The following is a 25,586-nucleotide window of genomic DNA, read 5'->3' as shown; positions in this document are numbered from 1 at the left end:
TGGTGCCGAAAAAGGACGGGACAGTTCGACCCATCTTGGATCTCAAGTTACTCAACAAGAGAGTTCGCCTTCGCCACTCCGGATGGAGTCAGTTCGCTCGGTAATTGCTTCCATGGAGGAGCAGGAATTCATGGGTTCCATAGACATCCAAGATGCCTATCTACATGTGCCCATATTTCCCAGACATCAGAAGTTCCTGCGGTTTGCGATTCTTCACGAACATTACCAGTTCGTCGCGCTTCCTTTCGGGCTCGCCACCGCTCCCAGAGTCTTCACGAAAATTATGGCGGCGTTGATGGCCTTGTTGAGGATCAGAGGTCTCGTTCTTTTTCCGTACCTCGACGATATCCTGATCAAGGCCCCCTCCTTTCAACAGGCCCGCCTAAGTGTGGCGATCGTTCTAGACACCCTGTCCAGTTTTGGGTGGATCGTCAACCGGGAAAAGTCCTGTCTGGTCCCTACTCAACGCCTTGTGTTTCTGGGCCTTCTGTTCGACACTCGTCGGTCAAGGGTATTTCTCCCACAAGACAAGATTCTTTCCCTGCAGCAGGGCGTGCGATCATTACAGATCACACTATTTCCATCCCTCAGGTCAGCCATGAGGGTCCTGGGGAAGATGGTGGCGGCGATAGAGGCAGTTCCCTTTGCCCAATTTCACGCCAGGCCACTCCAGCAGGCCATTTTGTCCAGGTGGAACAGGTCGGCTCTGTCTCTGGATCGTCCGGTTCGCCTTTCCTGCCGGATCAGGCGGTCTCTCAACTGGTGGTTGACGTCTCCCCTCATTCTCTTGGGGCAGTCTTTTCTTCCCGTTCACTGGCAGATTGTCACTACGGACGCCAGCCTCATCGGCTGGGGTGCAGTGTTCCGCAATCACACTGTTCAGGGTCGATGGTCGACTCAGGAATCAGCTCTGCAGATCAATGTCCTAGAGATACGGGCGATCCATCTAGCTCTCGTCCACTGGGAAAGGCGCCTCAAGGGCCTGCCTGTCAGGATTCAGACAGACAATGCCACAGCGGTGGCGTATATCAACCGCCAAGGGGGGACACGGAGTGTCTCAGCCCTGGCGGAAGTGTCCAGAATTCTTCAATGGGCAGAGACCTTTGTTCCAACGATTTCCGCGGTTCACATTCCCGGCGTGGACAACTGGGCCGCCGATTTCCTCAGCCGCGAGGGTCTCGCGGCAGGGTAATGGTCCCTACATCCGGAGGTGTTTCATCTGCTCTGCCGTCAGTGGGGAACCCCGGATGTAGACCTCATGGCATCTCGCCTCAACAGGAAAGTCCCACAATTCGTTTCCAGGTCTCGGGACCCTCTGGCAGTGGGCGCCGACGCTCTGGCCGTCCCTTGGTCACAGTTCGTGCTCCCCTACCTGTTCCCTCCTCTGCCTCTTCTTCCCAAGTTGTTGAAGAAAATCAAAGCAGAGGGGATTCCAGTCATCCTCATCGCCCCGAATTGGCCCAGAAGGTCTTGATTCGCAGACATTGTCAACCTTCTCGCGGACGCCCCCTGGAAGCTTCCCGACGGGCAGATCTGCTGTCTCAAGGCCCGATTTGCCACCCCAGTTCTCGGTCGCTCAATTTAACGGCGTGGCTGTTGAGACCGAGGTTTTGAGACGGGCAGGATTCTCTGATCGGGTAATTCATACCATGATCCGCGCCAGAAAGCCTTCTTCTTCGAAGATCTATTACCGTACTTGGAAAGCCTATTTCTCCTGGTGTGAGGCCAATGACATCGCGCCCTTGGTTTTTTCGCTCCCTTCTATTCTGGCGTTTCTTCAGGCAGGGCTGGATGCGGGGCTTGCTCTCAGTTCCTTGAAGGGTCAAGTTTTGGCACTGTCCATTTTATTTCAGAAAACGCTGGCCTCCCGGCCCCAGGTCAAAACCTTCCTCCAGGGTGTGGCTCACACGGTTCCTCCGTACCGAGCTCCCGTGGATCCTTGGGATCTTAATTTGGTTCTTCAGGTTCTGCAGGGTCCTCCTTTTGAACCTCTCAGGGACGTTTCCCTTTCCCTCCTTTCTTGGAAAGTGGCCTTTCTGGTGGCCATTACCTCCATCCGGCGCGTGTCGGAATTAGCGGTACTTTCTTGCCGCTCTCCTTTTTTGGTCCTTCATCAGGACAAGGTAGTTCTGCGGCCTCCGCCCTCTTTTCTTCCGAAGGTGGTATCTTCGTTTCACCTCAATGAGGACATTGTTCTGCCATCCTTCTGCCCGAGCCCAGCTCACCCTCGGGAGCGGTCTTTGGACAAGCTTGACCTAGTCAGGGCATTGAGAGTCTATCTAGCCCGGACGACTTCCTTGCGGAAGTCAGACTCTGTTCATCACCCAGCCTCAAAGGCCACTATTGCGCGCTGGATCAGATCGGCAATTTTGGAGGCATACCGGGTCAAGCATCGAGTGGCCCCTCCAGGGATCAGAGCGCACTCTACCCGGGCGGTGGGTGCCTCCTGGGCGGTGCGCCACAGAGCTTCCGCGCTGCAGCTTTGCAATGCTGCAACGTGGTCATCGGTTCACACCTTTGTGAAATTCTACAGGGTCCACACCTACGCTTCGGCGGACGCCAGCCTAGGTAGAAGGATTCTGCAGGCTGCGGTGGCGAGTCCACTGGCCTGATGGAAGTTTGTTTCCCACCCCAGGGACTGCTTTGGGACGTCCCATGGTCTCTGTGTCCCCCAATAAGGTGAACGAGAAAACAGGATTTTTTGGGTTGCTTACCGTAAAATCTGTTTCTCGGAGCCTTCATTGGGGGACACAGCACCCTCCCATGTTCTACAACTCCTGTTCTTATGTTTGTCGGTTTGTTACAGTTGAGTTGTTTGTTCTGCTTTCAATCTATTCTGTTACTTCTCCTACTGCTTTCTCACTAACTGAGGAACTTCCTGCCGGTCGGTGGGGTGTACACTGCGGAGGAGGAGCTAACCTTTTTTTGTGCGTAGTGTCAGCCTCCTAGTGGCAGCAGCATACACCCATGGTCTCTGTGTCCCCCAATGAAGGCTCCGAGAAACAGATTTTACGGTAAGCAACCCAAAAAATCCTGTTTTTTCAGGAGCATCCCCAGTCTCATAGAATATAGTTAGAAATGCGGATTTTTCCGTGAAATTAATGAGCATGCTGCGTTTTTTACCGCTATGCGGTTTTTTTTTCGTGGATAAAAATGCATAAATATGCACAAAAAGTGCAGAATTCATTAAAATGAATGGGATGCTTCTTGTAAGCGTTTTTTGCTGGTAAAAACGCTTACGTGTGCACAGCCTTACGAGTGCTGTCAGCGGTTTTGACAGACAGCACACGTCCCCATGTTATTCTATGGGGCGGTGCTGCGTGATCGATTTGCCTCCGACAATCTGATGGCACTTCCCCATTCATGTCCATGGATCCGTGGAAAACATCAGATGATATCAGAGTGCAGTCCGATTTTCTTGGACAGACTGTATGGAGAAGATGGTCAAACTTTTTTTTTTTTTCTTTTTATTTCTCCATATCCGAGAGTCTGATCAGAGTGCAGTTAGCATAATCAGACCAATTTGTGGAACATACAGTCGTGTGACACTAGCCTTAGTGTGATTACAGATAGCAGTACCAAATATATACACTCACTGGCCACTTTATTAGGTACACCTGTCCAACTGTGTGTTAAGACTTAATTTCTAATCTGCCAATCACATGGCGGCAACTCAGTGCATTTAGGCATGTAGACATGGTCAAGACAATCTCCTGCAGTTCAAACCGAGCATCAGTATGGGGAAGAAAGGTGATTTGAGTGCCTTTGAACGTGGCATGATTGTTGGTGCCAGAAGGGCTGGTCTGAGTATTTCAGAAACTGCTGATCTACTGGGATTTTCACGCACAACCATCTCTAGGGTTTACAGAGAATGGTCCGAAAAAGAAAAAAAAACCAGTGAGCGGCAGTTCTGTGGCCGGAAATGGCTTGTTGATGCCAGAGGTCAGAGGAGAATGGGCAACAGTGACTCAAATTGCCACCCGTTACAACCAAGGTAGGCAGAAGAGCATCTCTGAACGCACAGTGCGTCGAACTTTGAGGCAGATGGGCTACAGCAGCAGAAGACCACACCGGGTACCACTCCTCTCAGCTAAGAACAGGAAACTGAGGCTACAATTTGCACAAGCTCATCGAAATTGGACAGTAGAAGATTGGAAAAACGTTGCCTGGTCTGATGAGTCTCGATTTCTGCTGCGACATTCGGATGGTAGGGTCAGAATTTGGCGTAAACAACATGAAAGCATGGATCCATCCTGCCTTGTATCAACGGTTCAGGCTGGTGGTGGTGGTGTCATGGTGTGGGGAATTTTTTCTTGGCACTCTTTGGGCCCCTTGGTACCAATTGAGCATCGTTGCAACGCCACAGCCTACCTGAGTATTGTTGCTGACCATGTCCATCCCTTTATGACCACAATGTACCCAACATCTGATGGCTACTTTCAGCAGGATAATGCGCCATGTCATAAAGCTCGAATCATCTCAGATTGGTTTCTTGAACATGACAATGAGTTCACTGTACTCAAATGGCCTCCTCAGTCACCAGATCTCAATCCGATAGAGCAGAGATCTGGTGATCTCTGCTCTATTGCAGGAGAGAGATTCGCATCAGGGATGTGCAGCCGACAAATCTGCGCCAACTGTGTGATGCCATCATGTCAATATGGTCCAAAATCTCTGAGGAATGCTTCCAGCACCTTGTTGAATCTCTGCCACGAAGAATTGAGGCAGTTCTGAAGGCAAAAGGGGGTCCAACCCGTTACTAGCATGGTGTACCTAATAAAGTGGCCAGTGAGTGTATAGTGTTTGTATGCTTTACTCCTTATTATTGCTAGGGGTGGTGACAGGTGGCTTCTAACTAGAGATGAGCGAACGTCGTCGGCTCCCTCCTTATTCAGCAAGCTATAGCACTCTCCATGCATGTGTTGTGACTGTCACACAACCGCGACACATGCAGCTGCGACGCCGAACAGCTGATTATCGGGAGCAATCCAGGTATCCGGGTTCCTGACGTAGCTTCTTCGGTAAGCCGAATAAGGAGAGAGCCGATGATGTTCGCTCATCTCTCCTTCTAACTATTTGGATGATGATGACTCTATGGACTACTGCATCTAAGGGTTTACTGCTGCAATGGCTGATACCAGCTGCATGTTGATGACTGCTGAAGGTGGAGGTCACCACATGTTTTTTATGCTTTGCTTATATAGAACCATTAATTCAGCAACGATTTACAGACATTATCACTGTCCCCATAGAGACTCACAATCTAAATTCCCTATCAGAATGGCTTTGGAGTGTGGAAGAAATCCAGAGGACCTTGAGGAAACCCATGCAAACACGAGGAGAACATACAAACTCCTTGCAGATGTCGTCCTTTTAGGGATTAGAACCCAGGTCATAGCACTAACCACTGAGCTACCAGGGAAACTATTACCATTTTTATGCCATCCAATCTGGGCGGCATAATGCAGAAACAGAGACCCCCCCCCAACCCCAGTATACAACTACTTCTGGCCCCTCCATCACACTTTCTGTGCCATTGGTCTCTCCTGTATTCCTCATACTGTTCTCACAGCACTGTGTGTCTGTGTTTTCTTCTAGGGCACTCACGCAGTTGTGGAGTTTGTGGATCTACAAAGCGTAGAATCACTCCTATCAGGAACTAAGATCCCTACCGATGAGGATGTATATGTAGTGCCGTATAAATCAAGATATATCAAAGTAAAGACTGCAGATGTGGGCCAGCAGTTTCCAAAGTGTTGGCCACAATCCTGTATGCCCATGAACAACCTAATAGAGAAATTATCCACCGCCGAGAACGTAAGTCTAAAATGTTTAAACCTCGTTCTGCGTTCTAGTAATTCATCATCTGTGGAAGTAATGCAAAAGACAAAGACGGCAGGACAAGGTTTCTATATTCAAGAACTATAAGAAAAAATTATCCTGGTTTGCAATGTCTACCTGCTGTTCCTCAGTTATTGTTCCTGGAAATGTATAAACGTAAAAAAAAAACCCAAAAAACTAGGTATAACTATTCCCTGTAATAGTTTTATCCAGTTTTTAGATGCTCTGACACACTGCTGACAGTACAGAATATGGTGGGACACAGGTTAGGGAAATAGTGACACCCAATTGTTAATTAATTTTATTTATTCAGTTCAAGCAGGAATAAGGCCGTGTGCACACATTGTGCATTTGGTGAGTTTTTACCTCAATGTTTGTAAGCCAAAACCAGGAGTGGGTGAACAATAATGAAGTGGTGACGTGTTTCTGTTGTATTTTTCTTTTGATTCTTCCACTACTGATTTTGGCTTATAAGTAAGATTCAAAGAAGAGTTGTAAGATAACACGTTCCAGAATTATGATGAATGCAGACCTAGTAGAGCTATCAAATCCTTAAAAAAAAATGGAGCTGAGAGAACGTATGAGATGCCAGGGGACCAGGGCTGTGGAGTCGTAGATGAAATCTATATAAAATGGTCTGACTCCTAAAATATATAATACATTGGGTGCAGTAGTACAGTGCAGGATGTGCTGTAAATATTTTCATAAGAATTTGGTAAAGTTATGAAATATCCTATAAATGTCTGTTCTGTCCTTGATCTAAGGATCTCTGCTTTTAATTGAGATTCATCTGTGCTGCACTTTATGTACATGCTCAGTAGTGACCAGTGCTGTGGGGTCATAGATGAGATGAATCTGTGCTGCTCTTTATGCACATGCTGAGTAGTGACCAGTGCTGTGGAGTCATAGATGAGATGAATCTGTGCTGCACTTTATGCACATGCTCAGTAGTGACCAGTGCTGTGGAGCTGTAGATGAGATGACTCTGTGCTGCATTTTATGTACATGCTCAGTAGTGACCAGTGCTGTGGAGCTGTAGATGTGATGACTCTGCTGCACTTTATGTCCATGCTCAGTAGTGACCAGTGCTGTGGAGCTGTAGATGAGATGACTCTGTGCTGCACTTTATGCACATGCTCAGTAGTGACCAGTGCTGTGGAGCTGTAGATGAGATGACTCTGTGCTGCACTTTATGTACATGCTCAGTAGTGACCAGTGCTGTGGAGCTGTAGATGAGATGACTCTGTGCTGCACTTTATGCACATGCTCAGTAGTGACCAGTGCTGTGGAGCTGTAGATGTGATGACTCTGTGCTGCACTTTATGTCCATGCTCAGTAGTGACCAGTGATGTGGAGTCGTAGATGAGATGAATCTGTGCTGCACTGTATGTACATGCTCAGTAGTGAGGCCATGCTGTGGGGTCGGTGGTTTGGCTTTCCGACTCCACAACCCTGAAGGGGACATTTACAAAGCTGACCATTAAGTGTTGTTTTATTTTTTTTGGCTCATGTACCCAATGCATTTGACACGCTTATTAGAGGTATGTGTCAAGTCAAAGGCTCCAAATATGCAGTGTTTTTGCAATAGCCGCTTTATGGAAAACTGTATTTTGCTATACTTTCTCATGGTAGAAAAAAGGTGTTGTGGCCCCATATAAGGCCATAAGGATAGTCTTTGGCCTCTTTATAGTGACCGGGAATCTTAAGGCTATGTCTGATGTATTCACTGGGGAATTTTCCCTGCTTATATGGCAAACATAGGGCTCAGCTGCAGCAGTGTGTTCAGAGCTTAAAGGAGTTATCCGGGACTTTTATTAGTTTTGCGTATGGGGCCAAGAGCTAAATGGCAGGTTGTTGTTCAACCTGGCTCCAATCTCTGCCGGTTCAAAGCGGTCACAGACTACTCCTGGCGGCAACTCTGTGGCTTCCGCTGACATCACGTCAGCAGAGCAACATCTTCTCTTTTGCTGTGCTCTGTTGACGGGGCATCTCTGCTGATGTCATGCTAGTAAATAGCTCCCTGCTACCAACCTGCGGGGAGCTGTCTGTCAATCAGCATGATGTCTGCTATGACTCCTCACCGACAGAACGAAGAGGAAGAGCTTTCTATGTTAACGCAAGATGAAATGAAGCAGGAGAATCACTACCTGAGCCACCAGAGATCATCCCGTGGAGAATAGTCAGGTAGTAGTTAGCAGCTACCTGCCTGTTAGTTCTTAGTCCCATACACAAAAATAATAAAAGTCCCGGATGACCCGTCTAATGTCTCTAGATGATGTTTTTTTTGCCTGCTAACTTTTCTGACTCCTTTCCTGTCAATCAGATAGAAGACCAGGCACAGATGGTCCTAGACGAGCTCCAGTTAACAGAGGAAAGCATCAGACTCCGCTATTTGGTCAGTTCTCTGATAAGCGACATCGCTACCGCTTACTTCCCAGAAGCCACTGTGCATCTCTATGGGTCCAGTGTGAATTCATTTGGAAAAATGGGCTGTGATTTGGACTTGTTTTTAAATTTGGAAGATATAAAAGGATACAAATCTGGAAAGGTAAGATGGTGGACGTAGGAAATCAATGTCTGGTTTTGGCGAGTGAATGATTCTGTGCAGTAGGCTTGTTATACCACAGCCGTCTAGTAAATATTGTGTGTGAGTTGCAATCTCGGGACATAGCTCAGGGACAAGGGTTCTATTTATGGGCTAACGAAAAAAAACCCCCAAAACAGACCCTCACTGATTAGGTATTGTTAGCATACCCTTCCATTTAACATGGCAACAAACAACTTCAAGACTTCAATCTTTGTTTTGTTATCTCTAAAGTTTACTTTAGCTGAGACGCATTATCCTGTATAGAAAATACAATTTTTTTTTTCCTCCAGGACAGACCTCGCTTAATTCTAGCTTATTTAAGATGAGCTAATTACACATAATTACTTAACTGAAGAAATGTTATTAGCCTTACTTCTGTTTCTCTCATGCAACATAAGCCTAACTCTGTGACCTTAATTTACATTCCTGCAAGTTTTTTTTAAAGGTCCATTTAGACAAGTCAATTATTTACAAAGAGTGTTCTGTGCACATTGATTTCTGGTCGTTCTGTCTAAATGGGCCATTTAATGACCATTGGTCGACGTTCATATATGTGGTCGGCTTGTCTAAACGGGCCATAGAGCTCCTGATACTCTTCAGATAGCTGCTGACTGAACAGTGGTTTGACCAATCATATGGCCAACAGCAATCCCGTCTGACTACAGGAGTGCTGCCGTCGGGTTCGTCTGACTAAGGGAGTGTTGCCGTCGGGCTCGTCTGACTATGAGAGCGTTGCTGTCAGACAGCATTTTACCTTTCAGAGAACGAAAGAATTGGCCTTTGGAAATCAGACATGCTGGATCCTACTGTTCCTGTCAATATCTGTCAGGGAAAAGTCGGGAGCCTCCATACACATAAGACTGTTGATTGAATCTGTTTATATTAACTGGCTGGCCTTAGTCTAATGTGTATTGGGTCCAAGAGAGGTTCTTCCCTTTGAAATATAATTCATCCCTCTTTGCATTGTATTTAAAAAAAAAAAAAAAAATGTTATTATCCTTCCCAGGGTCCACCGGTGAGTCTCCGCTGCTACTCTTTGTTTGGCTGCAGCATTGTCTATGTGATGTCAGTACCGCAGTCTATGCCAATCAGTGAGCTCAGCGGTTCTGAACAGTGTATTCTGATGTAGATGGAACACCATGGCTGCTGTAGCATCGGACATGGCTGGAGACACTGATCCGACCCCGACCCCCCACGGCGATGGCCCACCCCCACCACTGAATGACATCGGCGATCTGCTGCCGCTGTCATCATCTGCCTCCCCTCCCATTCCCTCCGCTCCGTGCCAGCTTCCGATCCCCCCCCTCACCCCACCCTGGTACCTCCTAAGTCCCCCTGTCGCTCCCGGTGTCCCGCGGGTCCGGAACGTGGGCGCCGCTATCTTGGAAAATGGCGGGTGCATGCGTAGTGCGCCTGCCCGAATCAGCCGGCTGCAGATTCCATTCTTTCATTTTGATCACGCTCACAGTGATCAAAATGAAATAAAACGTAAATAAACCCCCCGATTATCACCCCCATAGGTAGGCACAACTAATAAAATAAAGAAAATATTTTTATTTTTATTTTTGGGTTAGGGTTGGAGAGCGGGTTAGGGTTGGAGAGCGGGTTAGGGTTGGAGAGCGGGTTAGGGTTGGAGAGCGGGTTAGGGTTGGAGAGCGGGTTAGGGTTGGAGAGCGGGTTAGGGTTGGAGAGCGGGTTAGGGTTGGAGAGCGGGTTAGGGGTGTGTTGGGGTTATGGTTAGGGTTGGGATTAGGCTTAGGGATGTGTTGGGGTTAGGGCTGTGGTTAGGAGTGTGTTAGGGTTAGTGTTGAAGTTAGAATTGATGGGTTTCCACTGTTTAGGCACATCAGGGGGTCTCCAAACGCGACATGGTGCAACCATTGATTCCAGCCAATTTTGCGTTCAAAAAGTCAAACGGTGCTCCCTCCCTTCCAAGCCCCGACGTGTGCCCAAACAGTGGTTTACCCCAACATATGGGGTATCAGCGTACTCAGGAAAAATTGCACAAGTTTTGGGGACTAATTTCTCCTGTTACCCTTGGAAAAATAAAAAATTGGGGTCTAAAAAATTATTTTTGTGGAAAAAAAATGATTTTTTCATTTTCACGTCTCTGCATTATAAACTTCTGTGCAGCACTTGGGGGTTCAAAGTGCTCACAACACATCTTCATAAGTTCCTTGGAAGGTCTAGTTTCCAAAATGGGGTCACTTGTGGGGGGTTTCCACTGTTTAGGCACATCAGGAGCTCTGCAAACGTAATGACCGCAGACTATTCCATCAAAGTGAGCATTTCAAAATGTCACTACTTCCCTTCTGAGCCCTGACGTGTGCCCATACAGTGGTCATCCCCCACATATTGGGTATCATCGTACTCAGGACAAACTGGACAACAACCTTTGGGGTCCAATTTATCCTGTTACCCTTGTGAAAAAAAAAATTGCGGGCTAAAAAATCTTTTTTTTTTTTTTGAGGAAAAAAAAGATTTTTTATTTTCACGGCTCTGCGTTATAAACTTCTGTGAAGCACTTGGGGTTTCAAGGTGCTCACCACACATCTAGATAAGTTCCTTGGGGGGTTTAGTTTCCAAAATGAGGTCACATGTGGGGGGTTTCTTTTGTTTAGGTACATCAGGGGCTCTGCAAATGTAACATGATGCCCGCAGACCATTCCATAAAAGTCAGCATTTCAAAATGTCACTACTTCCCTGCTGAGCCCCGACGTGTGCCCAAACAGTGGTCCCCCCCCACATATGGGGTACCAGCATACTCAGGACAAACTGTACAACGAATTTTGGGGTCCAATTTATCCTGGTACCCTTGTGAAAATAAAAAATTGCGGACTAAAAAATATTTTTTTTAGGAAAAAAAATATTTTTTATTTTCACGGCACTGCGTTATAAACTTCTGTGAAGCACCTGGGGGTTAAAAAGTGCTCACTATGCATCTAGATAAGTTCCTTAGGGGGTCTAGTTTCCAAAATGGGGTCATTTGTGGGGGAGCCCCAAAGTTTAGGCACACAGGGGATCTCCAAACACGACATGGTGTCCGCTATCAATTGGAGCTAATTTTCATTTCAAAAAATCAAATGGTGCTCCTTCCCTTCTGAGCCCTGCCGTGCACCCAAACAGTGGTTCCCCCTTACATATGGGGTACCAGCGTACTCAGGACAAACTGCACAACCACTTTTGTGGTCCAATTTTTCCTCCTGTTACCCTTGTAAAAAATAAAAAATAGCGGACTAAAAAATCATTTTTGAGGAAAATTTTTTTTTTATTTACACTGCTCTGTTATAAACTTTTGTGAAGCACTTGGGGGGTTGAAAGTGCTCACTACACATCTAGATAAGTTCCTTTTGGGGTCTAGTTTCCAAAATGGGGTCACTTGTGGGGGAGCTCCAATGTTTAGGCACACAGGGGCTCTCCAAACGCGACATGGTGTCCGATAACGATTGGAGCTAATTTTCCATTCAAAAAGTCAAGTGGCGCTCCTTCCCTTCCGGGCCCTGCCGTGCGCCCAAACAGTGGTTTATGACCACATATGAGGTATCGGTGTACTCAGGAGAAATTGCACAACAAATTTTAGCATCCATTTTATCCTGTTGCCCATGTGAAAATGAAAAAAATTATGCTAAAAGAAAATTTGTGTTGGAAAAATTAAAATGTCCATTTTTTCCTTCCACGTTGCTTTAGTTCCTGTGAAGCACCTGAAGGGTTAATAATCTTCTAGAATGTAGTTTTGAGTAGCTTGTGGGGTGCAGTTTTTAGAATGGTGTCATATTGGGTATTTTTTGCCATATAGACCCCTCAAAGTGACTTCAAATGTGAGGTGGTCCCTAAAAAAAAAATGGTTTTGTAAATTTTGTTGTAAAAATGAGAAATTGCTGGTCAACTTTTAACCTTTATAACTTCCTAACAAAAAAAAAAAATTGTTTCCAAAATTGTGCTGATGTAAGGCTGGTTTCACATTTGCGTTTTTTAGCGCTGGAAAAAAACGCATATGTGCGCATGCGTTTTTTCCCCTATATTTAACATGGGTGCGCATACCTGCGCGCTTGTAAGCGCATGTATGCGATTTTCATGCGCTGCGTTTTTTTGGGGTGTGCGTTTGTATTTTCCAGACGCAGCATGTTGCATTTTTTGGCCCTGCAAAAAAGCGCATGCGCACATATGCGCACGTTTTGCGCTAAAAATGGCCATTATAGCCTATGGATGCGCATATGTGCGCACTGGCATGCTCATGTATGCGTTTTTTTTGCATATGCGTTTTTTTTTTTTAACCATGGAATTTAGGGGTTTGGGTTAGAGTTAGGGTTAGTTAAGGGGGTTTAGGGTTAGGGTTGGGGTTTGGGTCAGGGTTAGGGTTAAGTATGGTTTGGTTAAGGGTTAGGGTCAGGGTTAGGGTCAGGATTAGGGTTAAGTATGGTTTGGTTAAGGGTTAGGGTCAGGGTCAGGGTTAGGGTTAGGGTCAGGGTTAGGGTCAGGGTTAGGGTTAAGTATGGTTTTGTTAAGGGTTAGGGTCAAGGTTAGGGTCAGGATTAGGGTTAAGTATGGTTTTGTTAAGGGTTAGGGTCAGGGTTAGGGTCAGGATTAGGGTTAAGTATGGTTTGGTTAAGGGTTAGGGTCAGGGTTAGGGTCAGGGTTAGGGTTAAGTATGGTTTTGTTAAGTGTTAGGGTCAGGGTTAGGGTCAGGATTAGGGTTAAGTATGGTTTGGTTAAGGGTTAGGGTCAGGGTTAGGGTCAGGGTTAGGGTTAGGGTTAGGGTTAGTTAGGGTTTAGGGTCAGGGTTAGGGGTAAGTATGGTTTTGTTAAGTGTTAGGGTCAGGGTTAGGGTCAGGATTAGGGTTAAGTATGGTTTGGTTAAGGGTCAGGGTTAGGGTCAGGGTTAGGGTTAGGGTTAAGTATGGTTTTGTTAAGGGTTAGGGTTAGGGTCAGGGTTAGGGTTAGGGTTAGTTAGGGTTTAGGGTTTGGGTTAGGGTTAAGTATGATTTGGTTAGGGTTAGGGTCAGGGTTAGGGTCAGGGTTAGGGTTAGTAAAGTCATGGTTTGGGTTAGTGTGAGGGGCCACCTAATGTTGGAAAAAAACGCAAACGCGGTAAAAACGCACTAAAAACGCATACAAACGCATAAAAACGCTGCGTTTTTTTCATGCATGCTCATAAAAATGCTTGAAAAAAACGCAGCAGTTGTATGCGTTTTTTCAATGCGTTTTTTTTGCGGGAAAAACGCGCTGCAAAAAAAAGCAAGTGTGAAACTAGCCTAAAGTAGACATGTGGGAAATCTTACTTAGTAACTATTTTGTGTCACATAACTCTCTGGTTTAACAGAATAACAATTTAAAATTTGAAAATTGTGAAACTTTCAAAATTTTCGCTAAATTTCTGATTTTTTTCACAAATAAACGCAAACATTATCGACCTAAATTTACCACTACCATGAAGCCCAATATGTCACGAAAAAATAATCTCAGAATCGCTAGGATCCGTTGAAGCTGTCCAGAGTTATTACCTCATAAAGGGACACTGGTCAGAATTGCAAAAAATGGCCTGGTCATTAATGTCAAAATAGGCTGGGTCATGAAGGGGTTAAAACTCTCTTGTCTGGCTACATAAAGTATTTACAAGCTGTGATACTTTCAAAAGGGGGCGCTACTGGGTTATAAGCATGCAGGGTGCCGAAACGTTTGTATCAGCACATTTTCCTTTTTGTAATTTTTAAAATGTAAAAAATAACAATACTTATTTGCCTAAAACACAAAGGAAATGTGTCACCTTTAACTTTAGGCCTTTCAGAGATAATTTAATCTTCAACTTGCTTAACTGTTCACAATAAGTCCTTTTAAAAAAGGGGTGCCAAAACTTTCACATGCCACTGTATACACTATACATACCCTCCGGTCTCGAGTCGGAAACCTGCGAGTCCCCGCAAATTAAAACGATAGATAAAATGGGTTGTCCTTGATCAGAATAAGGTTAGAAGAGGCAACGGACCGCAATTTTCCGTAACTCCACCCCGGGAGATTCATTGACTTCTGATTCTGAGGCACAATGAGGGGGCCATTGGCCACCACGTTACTGGTGTATGGACATGCTCCTGCGCTATCCAGAGAGTGATGCTGCCTGTGCTTGTATTCTGCTGAACTTACAGATGAGGATCCAGAATGTGGGAGAGAATTCACTAATCTAATTGAGAATGGAGGCGGAACACTGTGCAGCTCCTCACAGAGCGGAGACATCCTGATGTTTACTCCACCGTGGCTTCATGGATTGTTGTTTGTGTCCACAGGCCTCAGGCGGTTACACTGCAGAGTTTTGGATGAGGCGCGTCTCCTCGGGAAGAACGGCGCAGCAGAAGATCCTCTCTGTGATTGGTGAATGTATAGACAGTTTTGGCCCCGGATGTAACGAAGTACAAAAAATTCTCAACGCCCGCTGCCCACTAGTACGGTTCACCCACCAGCCCTCAGGCCTCCAGTGTGACCTGACAGCTGACAATAAGTAAGTACATTTGATACCTGCATGAAAAATATATTCATTTATTCTGTAGCACTTTTATAGAAACCCTTCAGAATGTGCAATCGGGCAGGACTGGGTGAAATGTTTCCGGATTGCTGGATACATATCACTGAGCTTAGGATGTGTCGTCTGTATGGAGAATGGACCGGACACAGACCCAATGTTAGCTTCCGTGCTAATACTGCACATGGGTCATTTTTTACCCCGTGTGTGTAATCGTTACATCATGCACTAATCCGGTCCAATTTCCAGGCCAGAGTAGTGCATGCAACCAACGAGCGGACCCTGCATCCGTCCACCATGCACAAACCACGCCCCCAAAATATTCTTCAATATTTATAAAAAAAGGTTTTGTGTGTGTATGTGTGTGTGTGTGTATATGTATATATATATATATATATATATATATATATATATATATATATATATATATATATATATATATTTGCCAATAATGCAAAGGCGAAAAAAAACTATTTGGTAAACAAAATAAAATATAAATTAAGCTATATTTGTAATTAAAAGAAAAATACAAAAATCAACTCTGTATGTTTTAAAATAAAAGCTGTGGCCATTTAAATGAGCACTCCCATGTATACATTTGTTTTTTAATTAAATAAGTGTATATGTGCATGTAATATAGTGTGTGTATTAACCCCTTCATAACCAAGTCTATTTTGACCTTAATGACCAGGCCATTTTTTGCTATTCTGACCAGTGTCCCTTTATGAGGTAATAACTCTGGAACGCTTCAACGGATCCTAACGATTCTGAGATTTTTTTCGTGACATATTGGGCTTCATGTTAGTGGTAAATTTAGGTCGATAATTTTTGCGTTTATTTGTGAAAAAATCTGAAAATTTTGAACATTGTGCAATTTTCAAAATTGAATTTTTATTCTGTTAAACCAGAGAGTTACCTGACACAAAATAGTTAATAAATAACATTTCCCACATGTCTACTTTACAACAGCACAATTTTGGAAACAAATTTTTTTTTTTTTTGTTAGGAAGTTATAAGGGTTAAAAGTTGACCAGTGATTTCTCACTTTTACAAGAAAATTTACAAAATCATTTTTTTTAGGGACCACATCACATTTGAAGTCAGTTTGAGGGGTCTATATGGCAGAAAATACCCAAAAGTGACACCATTCTAAAAACTGCACCCCTCAAGGTACTCAAAACTACATTCTAGAAGATTATTAACCCTTCAGGTGCTTCACAGCAGCAGAAGCAACATGGAAGGAAAAAAATTAACATTTAACTTTTTAGTCACAAAAATGATCTTTTAGCAACAATTTTTTTTTTTATTTTTTATTTTCCCAAGGGTAAAAGGAGAAAGTGGACCCCAAAAGTTGTCCAATTTGTCCTGAGTACGCTGAAACCCCCATATGTGGGGAGGAACCACTGTTTGGGCGGAACTTATCCTAGATGTGTGATAAGCACTTCGAACCCCCAAGTGCATCACAGAAGTTTATAATGCAGAGCCCCCAATTTTTTATTTTCCCAAGGGTAACAGGAGAAATTAGACCCCCAAAGTTGTTGTGCAATTTTTCCTGAGTACGCCGATACCCCAAACTGTTTGGGCACACGCCGGGGCTCGGGAGGGAGCACCGTTTGACTTTTTGAACGCAAAATTTGCTGGAATCAATGGCGCCATGTCGCGTTTGGAAGCCCCTGATGTGCCTAAACAGTGGAAACCCCTCAATTCTAACTCCAACCCTAACCCCAACACACCCCTAACCAAAACCACACCCCTAACCCTAATCTTAACACTAATCCTAATACCAACCATAACCCTAATGGAAAAATAAAAATAAATTTTCTTTATTTCATTATTTTCCCTACCCTATGGGGGTGATGGGGGGGGGGGGGGGGTATTTACTATTTTCTTTATTTTGATCACTGTGATAGACCCTATCACAGTGATCAAAATGTACCTGGAATGAATGAATCTGCTAACCCGCAGATTCGGCGGGCGCACTGCGCATGCACCCGCCATTTTGGAAGATGGAGGCGCCCATGGAGGAAGACTGAGGGACACCGGGACTCAGGAGGTACCGGGGGGGAGGATCGGAAGGCAGGGGGAGCGGAGGTGAGAAGAGGGGAGGGGAACAAATACTGACTGCGGCAGATCACCGTTGTCAGTCGGTGGCGGGGGGGGAAATCGCCCCCGTCAGTCGTGGGGGGAGGGGCTGATCGCAGTCTCCAACCATGGCCGATGATATTGCAGCATCGGCCATGGCTGGATTGTAATATTTCACCAAGTTTCATTGGTGAAATATTACAATCGCTCTGTTTGGCTGTTTCACTTTCAACAGCCAATCAGAGCGATCGTAGCCACGGGGAGGCAAAGCCACCCCCCCCGGGGTTAACTACAGGTCCTCCTGTACCTGCGGGTCGGGTGACCTTTCAGTGACCTCGGTCACCCGACTCGCAGGAACGCGATTTTTACCATGACGCCTACGTAGGCGTCACAGGTTGTAAATGGCATGACTTTTCATGACGCCTACGTAGGCGTCATATGTCGGGAAGGGGTTAATATACTTATCTGCTGCCGCTCTCTGCGGTGTCGAGTGCCGTTCTATTCCTTTTGTCAGTGACATGACGGCTCTGCTGACTTTTTCTAGATTTGTCAGTAATATGTTGTGGATTTATTCTACAGACTTGGGCCTAATTGAGACTTCCATTTTTTTGTGTTTTTTGTCATATGAGATAAAACAGCCCATTTTCATGAGTATCATGATAAGATTTTCTTCCATTTTTTTGATCCTAGTGTCCATTTTTTTTAAGTGAAAAAAACCCGTCATGGACCCTCTTAAATTGGTGGGTTTAATCCACAAATCAGATCAATAACAATTTTGTTTGTGCAAACGCAAAAAAAGAAAGCTTTACTAGTACGGGTATGTTTTGCCTTTTTGCATATTGATCTTTTTCAGGGTTTTTTTTGTAGTGACCAGGAAATTATTGCTAAGCTTGTGGCGGCCTCTGCTGGATTAATTGTAAAAGTGCAATTTTAACCCAAGGTTTATACGTTTAGTTGAATTTCCTCTCTTCATTATCACTGATGATTATAGAAAGTGACTAAAATATATGAAACTAGTATAAAGCAGGCATGGGACCCTCTCGATCGTATTTTATGTAAGAAATGTACATATATATTTCTTTTTAACTAAAATATATATATATATATATATTTTTTTGCATTTTAGAATTGCACTGCGGTGCTCTGAGCTTCTGTACATTTACAGTAACCTGGACCACAGGGTGCGAGCGCTGGTGTTTGTCCTGAGATGCTGGGCGCGTGCCCATGGGATCACTAGCCGCATTCCTGGACAGTGGATCACCAATTTCTCCCTCACTATGATGGTCTTATTCTTCTTACAGAAGAGAAACCCTCCCATTATTCCAACACTTGATCAACTGAAAAGCCTTGCAGGTAAGGAAACAGAATTTTATTAAAATAAATTATAGGAGGTTTGTAAGGAAGGTAATCCTATTTTTTTGGGGATCCACATTAAACTAATATGATTGTGGGTTCACGCATTGTGGACATTGATCTGCTCCTAAACTTCTAGTCTGTGTCCCACTTTGTGTCAGTAACTTTTTTTTTTTTTTTCCTGTCTACACAGCCGTATACGTAAGAGCTTGATTTATTGTGGTACGAGTTGTTACTTTTAAAGGGAATCTGTCACCCCTTTTTCGAATATGAGCTGCCGCCACTGACATCAGGGGCTTATCTACAGCATTCTGTAATGCTGTAGATAAGCCCCCGATGTATCCTGAAAGATAAGAAAAAGAAGTTAGATTATACTCACCCAGGGGCGTTCCGGGTCCGGAAGTCGCGGTTCGGTCCGGCGCCTCCCATCTTGCAGTGATGACGTCCTCTTCATTCCTGCCCGTCGCGGCGCAGGCGCACTGCTCTGCCCTGTTGAGGGCAGAGCAGAATACTGCAGTGCGCAGGCACCTGACTTCTCCCGGCGCCTGCGCACTGCAGGACTCTGCTCTGCCCTCAACAGGGCAGAGCAGTGCGCCTGCGCAGGAGCCACGACAGGAAGGAAAGAAGAGGACGGCATCATATGAAGATAGGAGGTGCCAGACCGGACGGCGACACCCATTGGACCGGACCCCAGGGTGCGTATAATCTAACTCTTTTTTCTTATCTTTCACCTTACATTCGGGGGCAGAATGCTGTAGATAAGCCCCTGATGTCGGTGCCGGCAGCTCATATTCGAAAAAGGGTTGAGAGATTCCCTTTAATAACACAATCCTTTTTTCATTTCAATGTAAAAAAAAAAAAAAAAATTAAAAACAAAGCAGGAAAAAAAAATACTATTCTGCAATATTGTGTTTTTTTGTTTTTTTTTTTTCTTTACGGTATTCATTGTATGGTAAAAATGATATAGCAGCAAGATTCACCTGAACAGTTTGAGTACGGCAGTAACAAACCTAAATCTATATATATTTTATTTATTTAAGTGATGGGGAAAAAAAAAAAATTTAGTGTCACGATTTTTCAAAACCTTTCTTAACTTTTTTCTTTTTCTGTCAGCAGAGCTGTGCGAGGGCTCGCTTTTTTTTCGCATGGCAAGTTGACTTTTATTGACCCCATTTTGAGATGCATACAATGTGTTGTGCATTATCGTATTGTATTTTTTTTCAGGGAGGAAGTGACTGAAAAACCACAATTGTGCCAATTTTTTTTTTCTCTTTACATAGTTTATTGTATGATTTGATTTTATATTTTCATAGACGGGACATTTACAGACGCAGCGATACCAACTTTTTTTCTTAATAGGGGAAAAAAGGGGTCAGTTTGAATTTTACTTTTTTTTTTTTTTTTTTTTTTAGGATTTTTAAAAACTTTAATTTTTTTTTTCCGCCCCATTAGGGAATTTGACTCTGCAATTGTCCAAATGCTTATACTGTATTCTGCAGTACTACAGTAGAATATAGTGCAAGTGGAGGTCTCGTATGAAGCTCTATTTGGAGTTCAGCTTTACAGGAGTATCAAGATGGCAGGGACGGGGGCCTTAGGGACCCCTCATCCCATTATACTCGCTTTCATCTGTCACTTAATTGTTGCCAACCTGCGGAATGTATATTAAAATGCTGTATCGGTCCACAAAGGGTTTTTGTTACCTTGGAGGTGCATAGGTTTGCATATGAGCTGCATACGCAAAAACAGCAGATTTTTCAGCAGGCCCCTATAATTGCATAATTTTGCATCTGAAAGGTTGATGTAGCCTTAACAGGAAGCGCAAATAATCCTTGTCTGATGTTGCCCCCTCATTGTCTGTGTTCCCACCTACAATAAACATATTCTGGACCCAGTGATGTCTCGTTTAGTAAGCAGCACTACACAAGTCCTATAAATTATCTCCTCATATCATTCACCCACCAACCTAAATGTATCCAGAGTGTCTCAGAAATTGGGGTACCCTCATGGGGCAGAGGGTTTTTCTTCTGTTCTTGATGTGAATACTCTTCCAGGATAAGCATCTTTAAGAAGGCGCCAATGTTAGGTTGATGTGTTATGACCACAGCGCCCCCTGTCGATCAGAAGACTAAGGTGACATCAGCGCTTGAAAAGCCACTTCATCTCCTGCCAGCTCCACTTGACCATGGGACATCTGAAAAAAAAAAAAGCCGCCAGGAAACGAATCCACACAGCAATTTCCCCTCTCATTCTACTGTCGGCCACTCCAGACAGACCTCCAGCGATTAGATGTTTGTGGAGTGTAATTGAAAAATCCAAAGGAAAACCACGGCACATATAGTGCTGGAAGTTTCTTCTTTACTTGCCTCAGTTAATTCTGTAGCACAGCACATGGGTTTTTTTTTCTTTCAGAAACCAAGTAATAGAAGCAGCTGATAAATGATAGCATCCTTAAAACAAAGAACATTTCTGTCCACAAGGATCTTATTCACAGTGGTATTCTGCAGTAAAATGAAAGGCAGAGACCACGGTGAGCAAGGCCCTGGTGGAGCGAAACGGGAAGATTCTTTGTTTAAAGTATTGTGTCAATCGTTTTATCCATTGTTTATATTAGGCCGGTTTCACATTTGCGCTTCAGGGCGCACCGTCAAAAGGATGCAGGCGCCGCCAAACGCATACTGCGCACGGCCTGCGTCCTCAGTGATAAAGATGGGGGACGCATGACGCATGCAGCGTCATGCGCCCGGAGGCGGAGCTACCGGCGGAGGCGCGGCAGGGGGCGGGGCTTAGCGGCGGCCGTCGCTGCGCCCTGAAGCACAAATGTGAAACCGGCCTTACGTGCTTTCTGGACAAAAAGTGCCATATACTAGAGAATTCCTTGAGGCAGGTAAAAAAGAAGCTTCCAGCGCTGTAAGGGCTATGTGCACACATTCAGTGTTGACAGCAAAAAATAAAGCGTAAAATGCACCCGTTTTGATCGTCTTTTTTTTTTTTTTAAATGCGTTTTCCCCATTTATTAAAACGGGTGAAAAACGCTTCAAAAGTGCCGAAAGACTTGGCAGCTGAAGATGTGAACCTGCTTCAAATCTGCATGGTACTTTTTATACCAGCGATTATTTTTTACAAATAACTAGTCCCCTAATTAATAAAATAATCCCTGACCGTTCCTTTGGTATCTCCATGGGGTCCCCTGCATTTCTTGTGACTACAGTCCAATGTGACCCATGCGCCAAGCCACATGTCGGTGCAGAGCCTGGTCACGTGCCATGTGAGGAAGCCAAGAGACTGATGAGGGCTCATGCGGCTGCACCTGTGGAAGAAATTGGGCAAGGACCTCATGAATACATTATTTGGCCTGGCTGCCATATTTTTCAACACTGTGAATTGGTGTGAAGCTGGACATCACGCTCCCCCTGCACAGTAGCTCCTGTACAGTTGCCTCTTACCATCATATTCCTTTTACTGGTTTCATATTCATCTTCTAATCATTCTCTGCCCATAATGTGAATCAGTTTTTCATTCGTCGATTTCTTTCTGAACTATGGTCAACCTAGGCTTGTCATAGCCATCAGAGTTGCAGTGTAAAGCATGGGGGAAAAAAGAGCAATCTGATTGTGTGATGAGGCAGAGCTTGGATTTCAGTCTACCCCATACTCACAAGACCAGAGAGCGACGATTTATTCATTTTGCTGCCAACACTAAAGATAAACGTATGGAAAGATCACATAATGTCTCCAGAGTCTAGGATATATATGCGTGTGTGTGTAATGTTAGCATACATGGACGTGCAGTTTCCCCTTCTGCTTTAGAACTGATTAAGTAATACTGAACTCTGATCAGATTTTCTGCATTTTAATTTCAGGTAAAAAGGAAAAATGCGTCATTGATGGCAACGACTGCACGTTTGTCAGCGATCTCAACAAAATTAAACAGACTGCAAATACAGAGACCCTCGGTAAGTCAGATGTGGATGCAAGGCTTCTGGGGAGATGTGCCCATACGTTCATCATCGCAGTCCCCACCCTGGGATGTCGTCGGTACACTGGGGGGTAGCCTAACTAGATTGCACTGTGCTCGGACTTAAAGGGGTTTCTCCGGCATTGTGGAGGTGGGGTGCTCCAACCTGACAAACATCAATATATTTCAGCATTGTTAAAGGGTTATTCCCATCTACATAAATGGGTATTGTCAGATAGTGCTTGCTCTTTCCGATTGAGGGAGGCAGGTTTGTGTAATCGCACTATTTCGCAAACCTACCATACCTGGGTCATGCGTCTTTATGTTCCCAGATTGGTAGCTCCCACAGTTTCAGCGCTGAGGGAGCTCACGATTTCATCGGCTCAGTAGAGCTGTAGGAAACCCAGGTATTGAAACCTACATATGGGCCACGTTATGGCCGTCCGAATCCATCCTTACTAGCCAAGATGCAATCAGGACTGAGCTGAGGCTTTTCACTCTTCTCCCCCCCAGCTACTATCTGGGTAGAAGTGCTGAATGTTATTCATGTGTGATGGAAGAACAAGATGTGAATGTTGTGGATTTACTAGAACTATGTAACCCAGGTCATTATGATAAACATGCATTTTTTTTTTTTTTTTTAGACATTCTTCTTATTGAATTCCTGGAGTTTTATGGAAAATTTGACTTCAAAACCAATTGCATAGATATTCGCAAGGTTTGTATATTCTGCGTGGCGACTGAATCCTGTAGCAAATTCTTGGAGCGGTATTTAAAGGGTTACTCTTACCAGGAGAATCACATTTGCTTAGGTGGTTTTTCCTGATGCTGAGCTGATCGTTGCTCAGCCTAATGCTACAGTCCTCCCATAAACTTATTGTTGTTAAACAAACCTGCAAGCCTCATACATCGCAAAATAGAGGTGTGACACTAGTCACTACTAGGGATGAGCGGACCAGTGGAAGTTATGGTCCTCGTACTCGACCCCATCCTTAGTACAAAGTTTGGGTTGGGTACCAGAACAGTATCCCAACTTGAACCCAAACCTCATAGAAAACATTGGGTACCTGAACTTTTGGAGCTGGAAAATCATCCCCTCTCCCCTACTCTACTATCTCGCCTGCTCTCAAGTGCTTCTCGCTCCCCGAACCCATAACTTTTAATTTCAGGTTTGCTCATCTCTAGTCACTACTCATGAACTAGCCATGAGGCAGAGTGATCAAGACGTGCAAGGTGGAAAGTAGGTTCGTCATAAGACTAAGGGATAAGACAAACAGTCGGACAAAGTCTTGTGTCTGGTAACTAAGGTCAGAATACGTCAAAGGCAAATCCAAGGTCCGGCAACAAAAGATCAGAATACAGAGCACAGCGTAAATGCACCACTGAGTTAAATAACCTGGCAATTATCCAGAAAGGAAAATACCTGGAGGAAACCCAAACTACACTGACAGCCTCGACACACCCCTGCTATCCATAGAGAAGCTGAGCTGTCATTGACAGCATGACACCCCCCTTCTATCCATAGGACAGCTGAGCTGTCATTCACAGCACTGACAGCCCGACATTCCCCTGCTATCCATAGAGCGGTTGAGCTGTAACTGACAGCCCGACACGCCCCTGCTATCCATAAGACAGCTGAGCTGTCACTCACAGCACTGACAGCCCGACATTCCCCAGCTATCCATAGAGCGGTTGAGCTGTAACTGACAGCCCGACACGCCCCTGCTATCCATAAAGCAGCTGAGCTGTCACAGCACTGGCTGCCCGACATCCCTGCTATCCATAAGGCAGCTGAGCTGTCACTCACAGCACTGACATCCCGACGCCCCTGCTATCCATAGGGCAGCTGAGCTGTCACTCACAGCACTGACAGCCCGACACGCCCTTGCTATCCATAGGGCAGCTGAGCCATCACTCACAGCACTGACAGCCAGACACTTCCCTGCTATCCATAGAGCGGCTGAGCTGTCACTCACAGCACTGATTGCCCAACACCCCCATATTATCCAAAGGCCACAGCAAGTGGTGGGATCGCCACCAGAGGGCTATGAATAGGGGATCTCCTCTGTAGCATCCATATTTTGTATTCGTACATATTACCTTTGACATGCAGAGCACACTGTTTTGCGGCCTCTAGACATAAAGTTGCTGTCATTTACGGACTACTTTTGCACCCACTTAGTTTGTGATCAAGTATAATGTGACATTATTTTCTAGTAGCAGCTTTTTTTCTCTAGGCCAAAGCGACCGTCATAAGACGCAAAGTCATAAGAAGTGAATTTGATTGCTTTCGAATAGATTGGCTCCTCTCCAGTTGAAGCCATATACACATATTCTAGTTTAGTTAGAGGGCATTGATCTTCATTATTCTAATCTGTTTTTTTTGTTCTTTAGGGCTTAGAAAAGAACAAACCAGAAGTCGCTGCTCTCTACATCCAGAATCCATTCGAACAGACACTAAACGTTAGTAAAAATGTCAACCAGCCCCAGCTCCAACGGTTTGTGAACCTCGCTCAGGAGAGCGCCTTCATCTTACAAGATCAGGTCCGAGAATCATCCAAAAATGGGAAACCCTGGGGCGTCGCTTCAATATTACTCACTAACAGCTCTGACAGAGAAACCACAAAGAGGAAGAAGAAGATATTGGCCAGTGAAAGGATCGGTAGTCTCCTGGACTCGCTAAAGGACAATGGTAATACAGGAATGAGAAAAGTGGAGCACTGACCATGGTTGTAGGCTTCATCGGAAAAAGCCCAGATCCAAACTAGAACTTCTCCTGAACTGCGCCGTCCGAGCCCCGAATAACCTCCTGGAGTGATCACCACTTTATAGCCATCAAGTGCTCTTTTACTGATTTTTTATATTTGAGTCTGCAATATAAAAACAGGATTGTCTACAACAGACAACATGGCAAATGGTGCGCTAATTACAGGGCACTAATAGTGGAGACTACCGGCCCTGCCATGAACTTGTCATGTACAGTATGTGATTATTATAGCAAGAACACAGAGACTGTCAATTTATTAAAATTATTATTCTTGATATTTGCTGTGTTTTCTTATCAATGGAAGCAAGTGTGTATATAATTTGACAAGACAAATATACAGTCTTAAAGTTTTCCCCTTTCAACTTGTTTTTTTCTCCATAATCCTAGCCCCTCCCATATTGAAAATGATAAAATAAACTGTTACTTGCCCTCACCAGGTCCAACCAAAAAAAACTATAGTATAGTTCTTCTGATTCGCTATGTCACTT

The 25,586-nt window shown here is 44.7% G+C and overlaps 1 protein-coding gene across 1 annotated transcript in view; it reads left to right on the top strand.

Moving 5' to 3' along the window:
* MTPAP (mitochondrial poly(A) polymerase) overlaps window positions 1-25,375 on the top strand; it is a 32,974-nt gene extending 7,599 nt beyond the window's left edge. Inside the window, exons 3-9 of the mRNA XM_073581715.1 lie at window positions 5,599-5,817; window positions 8,165-8,389; window positions 14,707-14,918; window positions 18,148-18,374; window positions 22,237-22,329; window positions 22,976-23,049; window positions 24,726-25,375. Of these exons, the coding sequence (XP_073437816.1) occupies window positions 5,599-5,817; window positions 8,165-8,389; window positions 14,707-14,918; window positions 18,148-18,374; window positions 22,237-22,329; window positions 22,976-23,049; window positions 24,726-25,055 (1,380 nt within the window). The 3' untranslated portion in view covers window positions 25,056-25,375. The remainder of the gene's footprint in view (window positions 1-5,598; window positions 5,818-8,164; window positions 8,390-14,706; window positions 14,919-18,147; window positions 18,375-22,236; window positions 22,330-22,975; window positions 23,050-24,725) is intronic.
* Window positions 25,376-25,586: the final 211 nt, after the last annotated feature.

This window comes from Dendrobates tinctorius, unplaced genomic scaffold (genome assembly GCF_039654945.1).
Source record: "Dendrobates tinctorius isolate UK_male_01 unplaced genomic scaffold, ASM3965494v1 ptg000070l, whole genome shotgun sequence".
NCBI lineage: Eukaryota > Metazoa > Chordata > Amphibia > Anura > Dendrobatidae > Dendrobates > Dendrobates tinctorius.
Note: the sequence above shows the minus strand (reverse complement) of the source record. Positions and strands in the feature narration are given on the sequence as shown.